The sequence below is a fragment of the Trachemys scripta genome, chromosome 1, assembly GCF_013100865.1.
Source record: "Trachemys scripta elegans isolate TJP31775 chromosome 1, CAS_Tse_1.0, whole genome shotgun sequence".
Taxonomy (NCBI): Eukaryota; Metazoa; Chordata; order Testudines; family Emydidae; genus Trachemys; species Trachemys scripta.
Genome location: NC_048298.1, coordinates 58,867,310 through 58,881,099, shown reverse-complemented (window position 1 = coordinate 58,881,099; position 13,790 = coordinate 58,867,310). Strand labels below are relative to the sequence as shown.

At 44.1% G+C, this 13,790-nt stretch overlaps 1 protein-coding gene across 11 annotated transcripts in view; it reads right to left on the bottom strand.

The window, feature by feature from the left end:
• Nucleotides 1-13,581, bottom strand: part of USP15 (ubiquitin specific peptidase 15) — a 139,791-nt gene extending 126,210 nt beyond the window's left edge. For 10 of the 11 annotated variants that reach the window (XR_004645689.1, XR_004645691.1, XR_004645692.1 and 7 more), the window contains exon 1: nucleotides 13,425-13,581. Coding sequence is in view for 4 of the 11 variants with exons in the window: in XM_034770281.1 (XP_034626172.1) it covers nucleotides 13,425-13,513 (89 nt within the window). In the remaining 7 variants the exon portion in view is untranslated. Of the gene's footprint in view, nucleotides 1-12,924; nucleotides 13,043-13,424 lie in introns of those variants that run through there. The other variant, XM_034770297.1, reaches the window with a different exon arrangement.
• Between the last annotated feature and the right edge of the window lie 209 nt (nucleotides 13,582-13,790).

The following is a 13,790-nucleotide window of genomic DNA, read 5'->3' as shown; positions in this document are numbered from 1 at the left end:
TCTGGGACTGGAGCAGCAGCCCCTGGGCCCAGGTCAGCCCCTGCTGCAGGATCAGCAGTGGGGCTAGAGCAGCTGCAAGCCCCGGCAGCACTCTGCCCCAGGGTATTTTTAGTAAAAGTCAGGGACAGGTTGCAGGCTTCCATGAATTTTTGTTTATTGCTTGTGACCTGTCTCTTTTACTAAAAATACTCGTGACAGAACCTTAACCTTATCAATGGCACACAAGGGAATGATGTGACCAGCATTACGATGAACCATCTTTGACTGCCCTAATCCAACGCATCATGGGACGTTAGTTACCTGTAACTGGAGGTTCTGCAAGATACGTGATCCCTATTGTATACCACTTAGGGTTACGTGTATGAGCCCCGAGCCGAAGCTTTTCAAAGTAGTAGCGTCCGTTGGTCCATCCATGAGCACTTGTATCGCCTCGTGGTTTCACCCAAGGCGATAAAGGGCAGGCAGCCCAACCACAACTTAAGTTCCTTCTCCACCACAGATCTACCAGATCCGCAGCAGAGGGGAAGGAGGGTGGGGTTGCAATACAGATAGGAACCACACATCTCAAAGAACCTCCAGTTACAGGTAAGTAACCTCCCCTTCTTCTTGTTCTTCTACTGTATTCCACTGAGAGTGATCAACAAGCAGTACCTAGCTAGAAGGGTGCAAGGAAGATGACGGAACTGTGGAACGGAAGATCGCTGTGCCGAATGAGGCATCTGTTGGGATATGTAAGGGGTAAGTAAAGACCTGGGTAACCACTAGCATGGTATTAGGGAGGAAGGCACAGGCAGGCACTGTCTCTTCGCTTAATAGATAAAGTGCTATCCCTCTCCCTTCCCTTCTGCTTAAGGTTTGATAAGCATTGTAGCTGCATAAGAAGTACGGGTGTCTAAAGAATACCCTTTGTGTAAAGAAGTGTTATCTCCCTCCTCCCTTCCCAGCTACATAAACAAGCTCGGGGTCATGGTCCCTTCCTCCCTCCCCTGTGAACTGCTGATTAAGGGAACTTGTAGCTACAATTACTGCAAAACAATGTATCTTCAAGGTAAAAATGTCTGTAGAATATGCTTAATGCTGAAAACAGTAAACGGGCGAGTATATTTATATTCAGTATATAGCTATTAATATTCGTTATATGAGCATTCATATTATCAAATAAGGGTTTTGAGGGTGTTGTAATAAATGTGGGCATTTACATATTAACTTAAACAAACGAGTGTGATGTGATTAACTCCGTGCTTACTCGACAATTGGGTCGAGGGGAACAAGTACTGCAATAAAGAAGCCCGTTTACTCAATCCGCCTCTTGGTCAGACTGCTCATTCTCTAACATCTGGCGTCACGAACAGGATCCCAAGGGAGAGTCATGCCTGATCACCACGTCTCCCATGGATTCAGTGAGTAAGCTGAATGGGCCCTTTACTGTAACCCCGGTTAAGGTGTTATTAATAAACTGGTGGGGAAATGGGGGAGTCCTTATGCTGCACCCCACCCACCCCGGGGATTGTCTGGATTGGCCAGCCATCCAGGGGTGGGTGGGAGCTTCCCTGGCATCCAAGTGCTCCCAGGATTTAATTTATTTATTTATTAAAAAGGCTGTTTTGTTGCAAGCTCCATGTGAGGGTCTGTCAGGTTTATGGGAGGAGGTTACCAGTCTTAAAAGCAAAGTGGAAACTCTGCAGCAAATTGCTGGGGAACAGCACATGGTAAATCATCACAGTGTGCTTGCAGTCAGAATAGCTGAAAATGTATGGACGATTTTAATCATTTTAAGTCAAAGAACCTGACCCTGAAGGGTCAAGGAGATGCCTTAAAGCAAAATTCTTGATCCCCGGCCTCCATTTCTCGCTCTCTCTCTCTCACACACACATTTTGTTTTTTTGACATTTTAATGGACGGTACTTTGGATACTTAGTAAAAAGTCTGGACAAAGCAGGACAGAGTTTGCTACATTCCACTGACATTTTTTAGAGTAAAAGGTTCATGGGTGACCATGGAAACAAATGTTTTACTGCCTTTTTAAATAATCCCAAGGTAAAGGAAGCACAGGATGAGGCAGCTGTGTGTTGCAAGATGGCTATGTCATTACAGGCAAAATGTCCCACCTTAAAAAACTGAATGCACTAGTAAGTAATTTAAAGTAAATGAAGAGTTACAAGCAGCTCTTATAAAAATTAATACTACAAAGTTTGGGGGGACTTTGGAGGGAAGTAAACGGTTGGGAGTTGTGGAAATGTTAAAAGGTAACGGTTGTAAAAATATTAAAAAGTAACAGTTGTGGTATTATAAAAGGGGAGTTTGTGGTTTAAGAATAAAATCCATTTATGTTAATGTAATATATGTGCAACTCGGTACAGTCACATTGAATGGAACACTGGTAGTTAAACAAATTACAAAGGGGGTCAGGTGGCTACTACCACCACTGTGTTTTTGACTTCAGGAGCCTTTATAGCTATTCTGAGAGAAAATGGGCCCTTTTCCCACAGAAATGGTCTGTAAAGGACTGCTGCAGGCAGCAAGCAGCCAGATACTCTGATCTATATAATCTGACTACTGGACAAGTTAATCAAAATTACTAAAGGAATGTAAGGGGTTTCTATTGGAACTTAACTTGACTGTCTCTAGTTGTGCAAGATGGGAGTGTAATCGGGGTACAGTTGTATAAAAAATAAAAGCAGTGTAGGTGGTGTTGGGCAAAAGAAAATTTGTGTGTGAGAATCTTTGTGTGTAATTATGTGATGTTTTTAAGGACTTAAATCAATACTCATGGTTTGTAAAATCCTGCTTGTAGGTTTAAAATAAATTGGTTTTGTTTTGTTTTTTTTAATTAAAAAAGCCAATGCCACTAAACTCCCTTTGAATCTCTCAAAGTTGCAACACTGACAGATCCTTATGCTAGACAGGGGCAGCTAGTGTGATGTGGCTTTGATATTTAGCATATAACCTTTTGGGTACTTCCATGTTTTTCTAGAGTATAATATCTTTTTAAATAAGGATTACAGAGTATGTTCCTGGCTGGGGCAGCCAGAACAATGTGTAGAGATTCTGGATCCCTTTTTTGGTAATAAATAGCAGCTAAGAACTCCAGGAGGGGAACAAAAACAATGAAAAAACAATGCCCCTCTGGAGCAACAGCAGGGGTGAGATGTACAACACTGAGCCTTAAAGTGGCTCTAAGTAATCTGACTGTCACAATGTTAAACCTTGGAATAAATGCTAGTGAGTAATCCCATGCTAATGTAGAATGTGTATGATTTTTGGAGGGAAATTTTTAAGCATGCTAAAAACAATAATTGAAAGCAAATTTCATGTCAAAGGTCTCATGGTAATACTGCCTCTCAGCTATTACCTGTGAATAAACTTAAAGCTTGGCACAGCAGAAAAACCATTACAGACCTGGTCTATTGTACCAGAGGGGAAACTGAGGTACACCACCTCATGAAATTTCATAAATGAACAGTGGCATAATTCAAACTTTCTCTTTAAGGGTAAAAACCTAGAACGCCTATAGAACAAAACAAGGAAAGTATGGAGGTAATTCTTGTGTTTTTCCTGCAGTCAGCAAAACAATTTATAAAATTAAGGGGTATTTTTAAGCAATAATCTGTCCCCACCAAGGGGCTGGGAAATGTTCATTTTATTTTTCAGACACTCTATGGGCAAGCTGGCGCCAGTGGAAGAACTCAGAACACCATGGGTCTACTGTCGCAACAAAAAATTGCGTTGCATGTTTTGTGTTGTTTGTCTTGTTATTACCATTATTTTGGTGAATATTATACGAGGAGGGTTAATGCATATAGCAGCAAGGGTCAGTGCACAGAGAGCTCGGTCTACCCATCGGGGGGGGGGGGGAAATCAAATGACGTACCCCATTCCAGGAGAACACCATCCATTCCCAGTTCCTAAATGGAGAGTTCCTTACCTAGTCTTTGACCAGTTGGGGCCTAGCCTGCTGCTATTGGGGACAGAAAATGGAGGACGGAAATGGGTTTATTGTACGCAAATAAAAAGGCACAGAATAGGGGTTAAAAATGGGAATGAATAAATTCTGTTGCATGGTGAACCCACAAAGGGAAAACAAGGATACCCTGGCCTGGAATAGAACAATCATTGCTGCTATTCTTACTATTGTAAGCCCTACCCAAATCCAGCAATGGGAGGAAATACGTGAACTGTTACACCCCCAAGTGGGGGTAATAAGGTAGATGAGGACTTTAAGAATTTACCCGTGGAAAACTGTACTACTAGCCCCCCCATGGGAATTTGGCAATGTCAGTATGTGGTGTATGGATTGGAAGGGGGAATCCTAAGCCAGTGGAAAATATCAAATTTATCAGGAAATATTGTATGATATTCCTTAGGATATGTCATGATCAATGACAGTGGGAAACAGTCATCCAGACATGTGGTTTATCATGAAGGGCCCAAAAAATATAACTCTCTGGCCTCCTGGGGTCTTTGGATTATGGGGTTCCACAACTGGGGTGTGGTGTTAACATGTGTAATCATAATGGTACCTCCATAGAGAACAATCCTTAAGCTTGCAGTTATGTACATATCAGACTGGGCATGAAGTCTCCCCGGGATGCTGGGAATATAACAATTTAACCGCTTTGCAGAATATAACCCTACAAGTAATATGAATGCCAAGCTGGAAGAATTCTGATTTAAGCTGGCCACAGCCTGGAACTGGAAATACTTCCTTATGGGCAAACATGTGGGAGCGGATGCAACCAAAGCTCGTCCATGGGTCCTTTCAGTCCATTACATGGATGGGTGGTACACCCCAACTGCAGCACATACATAGAAGGATTGAAGCAACAATTTAATTGGTGGGTGAGGGAATACACATGAAATTGTTGCTGCAGAAGGGATCTATGGGTAGTAGGAACCACAGGGTTGGGGTGTATAAAATCTGGGGAAAAAACGTGTATGGAAATGCAAAATGCTCAACTAGTGGGGCTAGCACCTGGGTAATAGTTGCAGTGGTACCTTGGAATAAGATGGCAACTAAGGTGGTCCCCATAAGCCCTATAAAAATAAGAAAGGAAGGAGCTCACTGGAAAATAAATAAAAAGAATAAAATGGTGTAAAATAAACAATAATTCAGTTAAGTAATTGTTTCTCCAAAGAAATACTTAAATGTGCTCCTCCCCAATGGCAATAAGAAACCAGACCCAATAACCTGTGCCAGGGGTGGACAATTAGGTGTAATGTATATAGGGTATAAAGTTTTCTGCTGGGAGTATGCACAATTCTGTAATATAACAACACTTAAAAAGTACAAGTGCACCAAGATCTGCACACATCTACATGCTGCCACCAGAACTTCCATGCATAAATTAATCTATGGAACTCATTGCTGTGGACAATCGAACCAGGATATTAGCCAATTCCATACCAAGTGATCGAGCTGGTTTGGAAAATACCCAGTTTCTCTGTAAATATTCAATGGACTCATGATATGGACATAAAGACATGAACACTGAAGGGGCAACTCCAGGCCAAGCAACGCCGAACGTGGGTCTTGGAAGCCCAGGCCCTTCGAGGAATGAATGTCTTCCAACTAGCTACTAAACTGCCTGCTGATTGTAGTTAGACTGATGTAACCTGTGCCCTTCGGACAGGCCTAATGAACACTCATTCGCTTCTTGTTCATATTACTCATGTTGTAGGGATGTTATTCATATTAATTGTATTATCAATCGTATTCATGGGGTGCTTAAGATTATGTGCTGCCTTAGTCTCTCCCCAAAAGCCATACTTGTAAATTCAGCAGCGTACCCCTTTTATGACCCGCCTTCTCTCTCTCCCCGTAGCATGACCGGTGGACCAAGGTATCAGGCTAACTGGAGCCAGGTCCTCCAGCCCAAGTGCCATGCTGTCTAGTGTGTGCGAAGGAGAGGCGCCTGGGCCCTTCTTTGAAGAGAGTGGGGGAATGTTGGGCTACGTCAGGGTTAAGTAAAGACCTGGGTAACTGCTGGCATGGTATTAGGGAGGAGGTGACAGGCAGACACTGTCTCTTTGCTTAATAGATAGAGTGCTATCCCTTTCCCTTCCCTTCTGCTTGTTAAGCGTTGCAGCTGCGTAAGAAATGTGGGTGTCTAAAGAATACCATGTGTAAAGTATCATCTCCCCCCTCCCTTCCTTTCCCAGCTACATAAACAAGCTCGGGTTCATAGCCCCTCCCTCCCCGGTGAACTGCTGATAAAGGGAACTTATGGTTACAATTACTGCAAAGAAATGTATCTTCAAGGTAAAAATGTCTGTACAATATGTTTAATACTGTAAACAGGAGCGGGTATAATTAGATTCAGTATATAGCTATTACTATTCACTATATTGGCATTCATATTATCAAATAAGGGTTTTGGGGATGTTGTAATAATCGTGGGTATTTACATATTAACAAATAAGAGAGCGTGATGTGATTAACTCCATGCTTACTCAACAATTGGGTCAAGGGGAACAAGTACCACAATAAAGAAGCCCGTCTGCTCAATCCGCCTCTGGGTTCTCCTGCTCATTCTCTAACATCATCCATTGCAGAATCATGCAGTAGAGCATAATGAGAAGAAAAGGTATGTACCAAACTCCACATGGCTGTCTTACATATGTCTGCAGAGGGCATATTGTGGATCACGGTGGTAGTTGATGCTTGTGCTTTCGTAGAATGGGCCCGTATCCAACCTGGTGGAGACCGTCCTGATAGCAGAGCGTGATGCACCCTATCAACTGAGACCCACTTTAAGGTTCTCTGAGTGGAGAGGGCCTTCCCTTTAATTCTCTCCATTATGGCAACAAATAATCTAAGACTTCCAGAAGGGCTTCGTCCTTTGAAGATAAAAGGCCAAGGCCCTAAGGACACCAAGGGAGCGAAGCAGTCATTCCTCATGTATGGGGTATGGTTTGGGGAAGAAGGTTGGCAAATGTATGGTTGGCTGAGATGGAAGCGGGAAACCACTTCTGATAGATACAAATGCAGCGAAACTTTGTCCTTATGAAAGAGTAAAAGGGAGGTTTACCATCATGGCTCCCAGTTGGCCAACCCTTTTTGAAGAGAGAATAGCAACCAGCAAAGTGACCTACTTGGAAAGAAGAAAAAGGAAGGAGGCGACCAGTGGTTCAAAGGGAGATTTCATTAAAGACCTAAGGACTAGGTTGAGGTCCCACTGCGGAGTGATAGGCTGAATGGGTGGGTATTTACATACAAGGCCCTTCCAGAATTGGGCAGTCAAAGAGTGGGTAAAAACTGAATTTCCCTCCACCAAAGGGTGGAAAGTGCTCATTGCCACTGCGTGCACTCTGATGAAGCTGAGAGCAGGTCCTGAGGCCTTCAGATAGAGGAAATAGTCTAAGAGCATCAGGATGCACACAGCTTAGGGGGCAAGACCTTTCTGTTTAGGCATGTTTCACTTCTGGGCCCGTCAGCTTGGTAGAATCATTTTGTGGAGTCCTCTCCAGTAGCTGGAGAGGACATCTCGTACTGCCGACGAATATTCGTATGCTACTGGAGGCGTCCATCCAAAAACCAAGCGTGAAACGTCAGTTGAAACATCTGTGGATCGGGGTTTCTGAGTCTGCCGTTATGTTGAAAGAGCAGTTCTGGAAACATTGGTGTAGGAGTGGAGGATGATTCGACATGCGGAGAACCAGAGGAAATCAGAATGGAGAGATCAGAATGGCCATCGCCCTCTCCCACTGGAGTTTGTGAAGGAAATGTGTTAAGAATGGTAGGGGAGGGAAGGCATAGTTGATACCGTCTGGCCAGTCAACAACCAGGGCATTGCCCTATGAATGGGCACCGAATCCTCCCCTTGAGCGGGACTGAATGTACTTGGGGTCAGTGTGTGAAGCAAAGAGCCCCCTGACCAGTTTCCCATTGACCAAAAATGCCCACAATTGCCGTATCATGCAGTTCCCCATTTTTGGTTGGTTGCAAAGTTCCTGCTGAGTGCTTCAGCAATCACATTCTGGGTGCCTGGTAGGTAGGACACTGACAAGAGGATACAGTGTACAATGCACCATTTCCAGAGGTGCACTGCTTCCATGCACAGCGCTGGGGATCTTGTGCCTCCTTGCTTATGTAGTAAATCGTAGTGGTGGTGTTCAACATGATGAGAATGGATGGACAGTAAAAATGCGTGTCATGACTTGCATACTGTCCAAACTTCCAGGACACTGATGTGCATCCTGGCTTCTTGAGTGGTCCAAGTTCTTTGTGTCATGTGATCTCCCACGTGGGCTCCCCAGCTGTTATGACGGTCTCTCTCAGTGAGGATGGGAGGAAGGGCATTCTGGAGCAGACTTGCAGTGGGTCTTTCCACCATTAGAGGGAGGAGATGACTTCTGGTAGAATGGTGAGAACGGTGTCCAGGTGTTGGTGCATGGGAGAAAACAGGCTCTTTGCAGCCATAGTTGTAGACAGCAGGAGCACAGGCAAGTGAAGACCATGACATACATGCACACTGCCATGTGGCAGTGTGGAGGGAAAGGCAAGTTCTGGCTGAGACTGAAGAGCTGGACGTCACTGAAGTGATCAGATACAGTAGGCTCTGGAACCTGTCTTTCGGCACATATGAAGAGGGTGTGGTGGAAAAAGGTGTGTGGGGGGGATAGAGAAAATCACTTTTTAAAATAAAGCATCAGTGATTCTCCTTGGCATCCCAGGCAGCCAGTATTAATGGTATACATGGGGGAGAAACGTGAAGGCAAGAATAATGGCCTTACAATCTAGCTATGGGAAAGCACTCTGTGCATAAAGGAACAGCTTAAGAAAATGTGAAGACATTTCCACGAGCAGTGGACATAGCTGTGGCTGAGACGATGTCACTGGAAGAGAAGAGAGCAACATGATAAGAATCAGAGTTGTGAAGAGCCTTGCAGGCAAGGACAAGAAACCTGAGCTTGATATGATGAGAAACGGGAAACCAAAGGTGGGATTTAAGGGGTAAGGACTGATGCCACAACAGGCAAGAAAGATGAATTTCACAGCCACATTTGTAAACAATGGAGGTGATACCAAGGAGACCAAGGAATAGCAGATTGTAGTAACCATGATACAAAATGATGAGACAAGAAGTTCTAGTGGTGCGGACAGAAAGAAATGGTCAGCTATTATAAATGCTACTGAGTAAAAATTGGCAAGATCAGTACATGGCTTGGATCTGCGGTAGGAATAAATCAAGGATGTATCAAGGTTACAGAGCTGAAAGAAAAGGTGTATGGTTGTGACTTCAATAGTGACATCAGGGGGATGGGAAAAGAGATAGGAAAGATAAGGTAATAAGAAAGTTATTAAAAATGAATATTAACCGTCACTCATAATAAGATTTTAATTAAATGGCAGCACTTTAAAAACTAATAAAAGGAAATACTTTTTAAAAAAAACATTGGAAACTCACTGCCACAATATTACTGAGACCAAGAGATCAGAATTTAAATAAAAGGATTATACACTTGTCTAGACTATGAGAATATCTACTATTACATTAGTTATATTTTTTTTTTAAGTGGGGATTTAAAATCTGATGCCTTAGGGCATAAGCCAACCATTAACTGGCAGAGTTAGGAAGAAACTTCCACAAAGGTCACATTATTCCCTTTCCAGCAGTTTGAAAGTCTCAGAAATTATGGAATACGTTTTAATTAAATTACGCAATCTCTACTCATTCCAGATTAATGTTCAGTGAAAGTTTGCAGATGACAAAAACTGGGGGAGTGTTAAATAATGAAGAGGACAGGTCACTGATCTATGTCACTTGGTAAACTAGGCACAAACAATACACATTTTAATATGTCTCATTGTAAATGTATGTATTTGGGAACAAAGAATGCAGGCCATACTTACAGGAGGGCCCTCTATCCTGGGAAGCAGCAATGCTGAAAAAGGCTTTAGGTTTGTGGCAGATAATCAGCTGAACATGAGCTCCCAGTGTGATGTTGTGGCCAAAAGAGCTAGTGCGAGCCTAGGATGCATAAATGGCAAACTTGAGAAGGAGTAGGAAGGTTATTTTATCTCTGTATTTGGCACTGGTTGAACCACTGCTGGAGTACTGTGTCCAATTTTGGTGCCCACAATTCAAGAAGGATGTTGATAAATTGGAGAATGTTCACAGAAGAGGCATGAGAATGATTAAAGGCTAAGAAAACATTCCTTATAATGATACAATGAAAAAGCTCAATTTATTTAGCTTAACAAAGAGATGGTTAAGGGGTGACTCGATCACAAGCTATAAGTACCTACATGGGGAACAACTACACTTCACATCCAAGTAGGAGGAAGTAGAGAGGTAGGATTCTTACAAGGATGTTATCTTTGGATCTTGTTTGGGAACTCCCTATTTCACATAAGCCTCTGGCTAGTAAGTGTTTTGAAATATGCATGTTCAACCACCATTCTCTGTGTGCTAGAAGAAAACATGCAAGCCTGTCTTTTCCCTTCAGATGCTCCCAGCTCAGGTATTCACAACTCTAACACCGGAGTCCTAGTGTGTGGGGAGGATGGTCTCAATAATCTACCTCTCGTCCATCATCCACATTTGGAATTCTCTCCCCATCAGGATTACTCTAGCACTTTCCTCAAGCAGCAACAGAATTCTGCTGTCCACAAGAGTCTAAATGGCAAAGTTGAAATTAACCAGTCTCGTAAATTTCACTATACTGGGAGTAGCAATAAAACTGTCAATAAGAGAAAAAAGTTTTTGTAGCTTGGTATTGATATAAATTTAATTTGTACAGTATATGTATTTTGGGGAAAAGTATCAGTGTCCTATTTTAAAAATCACCAGGTGACCAATGTGAGTCAGGTTTATTAATATGGTACAAGAAAAAGGTTCTATGCGATACCAGTCTCCAAAGAGCAGTCCTGTACAGCCCCATGTAACATTCACCTTATGCAGAAGGTGTGCTCCCCAAGTCACATCCCTAAAGCCATCTTTTTATACCCTACCTATTCACCTGTTAAAGGTACTATATAAGTCACCTGAAACAGGATTTAATTAATTAGCTTTACCTTGTTTGTTTCTGGTACCATGGTATACCCTTTGTCTTTTCTTCTGAAACCATGTACTCCAGGTCATGATGCACCCTTATCTTTGTTCTGAGCAAATGCATTCCAGGTAATAAGGAGAGTGAAGGCACCTCCTAGGTTCCTATGTGTAATTCCTGTTGCCATGAAGAAATAATCACATGTCCTATACTTACAGTTTTCCTGGCTACTCAAGCCAAGGTTTACTTCAGCATAAATTTACAGGATTATAACAAAGGTACAAGCCAATCTGAGCTACATAACTGCTATACTACTGCTTAATAATATGTATATCTAAATACCAGACACATATATCGTGGGTAGTATTATCAGCATAATATATAGGTATGCTACCCAGGGTATATCAGTCAACAAGCCCAAGCAGAATAAGTCAGAATAGAACATGGTATCATTTTTTTTTCAGTATCACTTAATTTTGTGTGAATGACTGTTGAAGTCCTGAATTGTGATATGCTGCTCTCTTCAGACCTGTTTTTTGTTTATAACAATAATGCTCAAGAAGCCACTACCCAATCTTTTCTGAATAAGTACTTAGTATGAAGTAAAGGCATACCCTGTTTTGTGAAGCCTTAAAAAGTTAGCTCAAATTAGCTTAAAAAGTTCTACCCACTAAGTCTGCCAACTTACCACAATATTACTGTTTGAACATTTGATGTCAGTGAGAGTTCATACTCATTTTGTACTTATTCAGCCTCTCACAATGATCAGGCTTTTTACAAGTTTGTTTTACTATCATGCTAAATTTCAGATATAATCCCAGATATTATATATTGAGGAAAATGCAACAATTTTGACCACACTGTCATCCTAGTCGGCTCTCTCTGAGCTGGGAGCTGAAAACATTATCTAAATAGATTGAATTTTTTAAACATGTTCAAAACATGACTTTTGTTAAACTTACCATCTTTATCCTCCTGTTTCTGCAGCCATATTACCGTCACAGTTAAACGAGTTTCTTCCATTTTGAACACTCCTAGTTTGAGAGTAATTCCTTGCACTAACACAAGAAGTACCACTGTGACCAGTAATCTCTCTCAAACTAGAATTTTTTTAATAACCATCATTTCTCATTTTCAGTATTACTACTTTGTTAAATACACTTGTTCCCTTTTTCTAGATACTTCTACTTGTGCAGAATTTAAGACCAACTTGTTCTTATGCCAAGAAATGAATAACCGCTCAGCACTCTATTTGAATAATGCATCCGAATATATGTATGGCTCTGACACATGCTGCAGTAGCACCACCATTAAATACCATATTTTATAGAATTAGAACACTGAGTGGTGACATATTAAGTCAAAATGATGTAGGTGGCCTACTTCTTAGAGATCAAATTTACTTTTAAGTAAATACAAATTTTGACACTTCATGGCTAAGGTGGGAGTGTGAATGGGGGGGGAAGGTATTAGTCTTCCTGGAAGTATCAAGAATTTTTAAAATTGTCTTACTTGTGAGACAGTTTCCAGAGAACCAGAAATCTGAGAATTCTCAGTAACTGAACACCAAGTAAATAAATGGAGTCACTAGACCTACCTCTTTCTTTACAAGCATGAAAGATACCTAGGACAGTTTGTGTGATCTACTGACAATTAACAAGCTGCAACCTAAAGATGAAACACTTCACAAAACACCTTTTTCAACAACAACAAAAAACAGATTCAAGCTACAACTAAACAGCCTTGTCTGCTGGCACCTTCAGAGAGCTGAAGCTATGGAGTGATAACACGAAGCTTGACCCGAGGCCTAGTATGATTGTGGGGAGGTTTTTCTGGGTGCTGCACCTGGCAAATATGCAGCGTGTCACTGCCCGAAAGGGAAGGTGGGGCCGTTTCCCCGGTTTCTGTTTGAACAATGGAACAGGCACCTACCGAGGGGAAGGGATCGGGCTCTGCTCATCATCCTCTTCCCGGGGCCGGCCAAGTCTCCTGCAGTGCCAGGCCCCTCATTGTCCTGGGCACACGGGACTCGCCCGCCCAGCCGGGCCCGACACTAGAGCCGCAGGAGCGAGCTGCCCAGGGTGGCCCCATAGGGCCATGGCGGTCTCATGGGCTCAGGCCAGGCCCAAAAGAGAGTTCAGGGACACAGGAAGAGTCAGCGCCGCCGGCTAACGCTGCCACTGCCCCGCCCCCACCGGAGCCCGGGCTCAGCCGCTCCCGAGTCCCGCTGTGCTGCCCCCCGGGACCCGCGGGCAGTGAGCGCCCCCCGCCGAGGCCGAGTGCGGGGTCGGGCCGCCCCGGTTACCAGCAGGGAGCCTGTCTCCCAGAGCGGCCCCTCCCTGCCTCTCACAGCCCAGCAGCCCCGGGGTGTGCAGCCGCCCGCACCGCTCACCCAGGGCCCAGCACCACCCCCGGCCCAGCCCCTCCCTCACCAGGTGTCGCCCTTGCGCAGGGCGGTTTTGAGCAGCGCCGCGACGTCCGAGCGCTGGGTCTCCAGATCCGCCGCGCCTCCCTCCGCCATCTTCTCCCCCCGGCGGCAGCGGCGGCGGCGGCAGCAGGGGCAGAAGCGAGCCGCGATGCATGCTGGGAGTGACGCCAACCGGGGAGACGCCCTCCCCTCGCAACCGCAACCCGAAGGCGGGGACAAGAGGGGAGACCGCGCGCGAGCTGGCGGCGCCGGAGCCGCTGCTGCCCCCTAGCGGGCGGGAGGTCTCTCAGCTCCGCTCCGCGTGTGCCGGCGGCGGCGCGCCCTGCTGGTACCACCCTGGGGACTCCCGCCCCGCCTCGGCCTGGCGCTG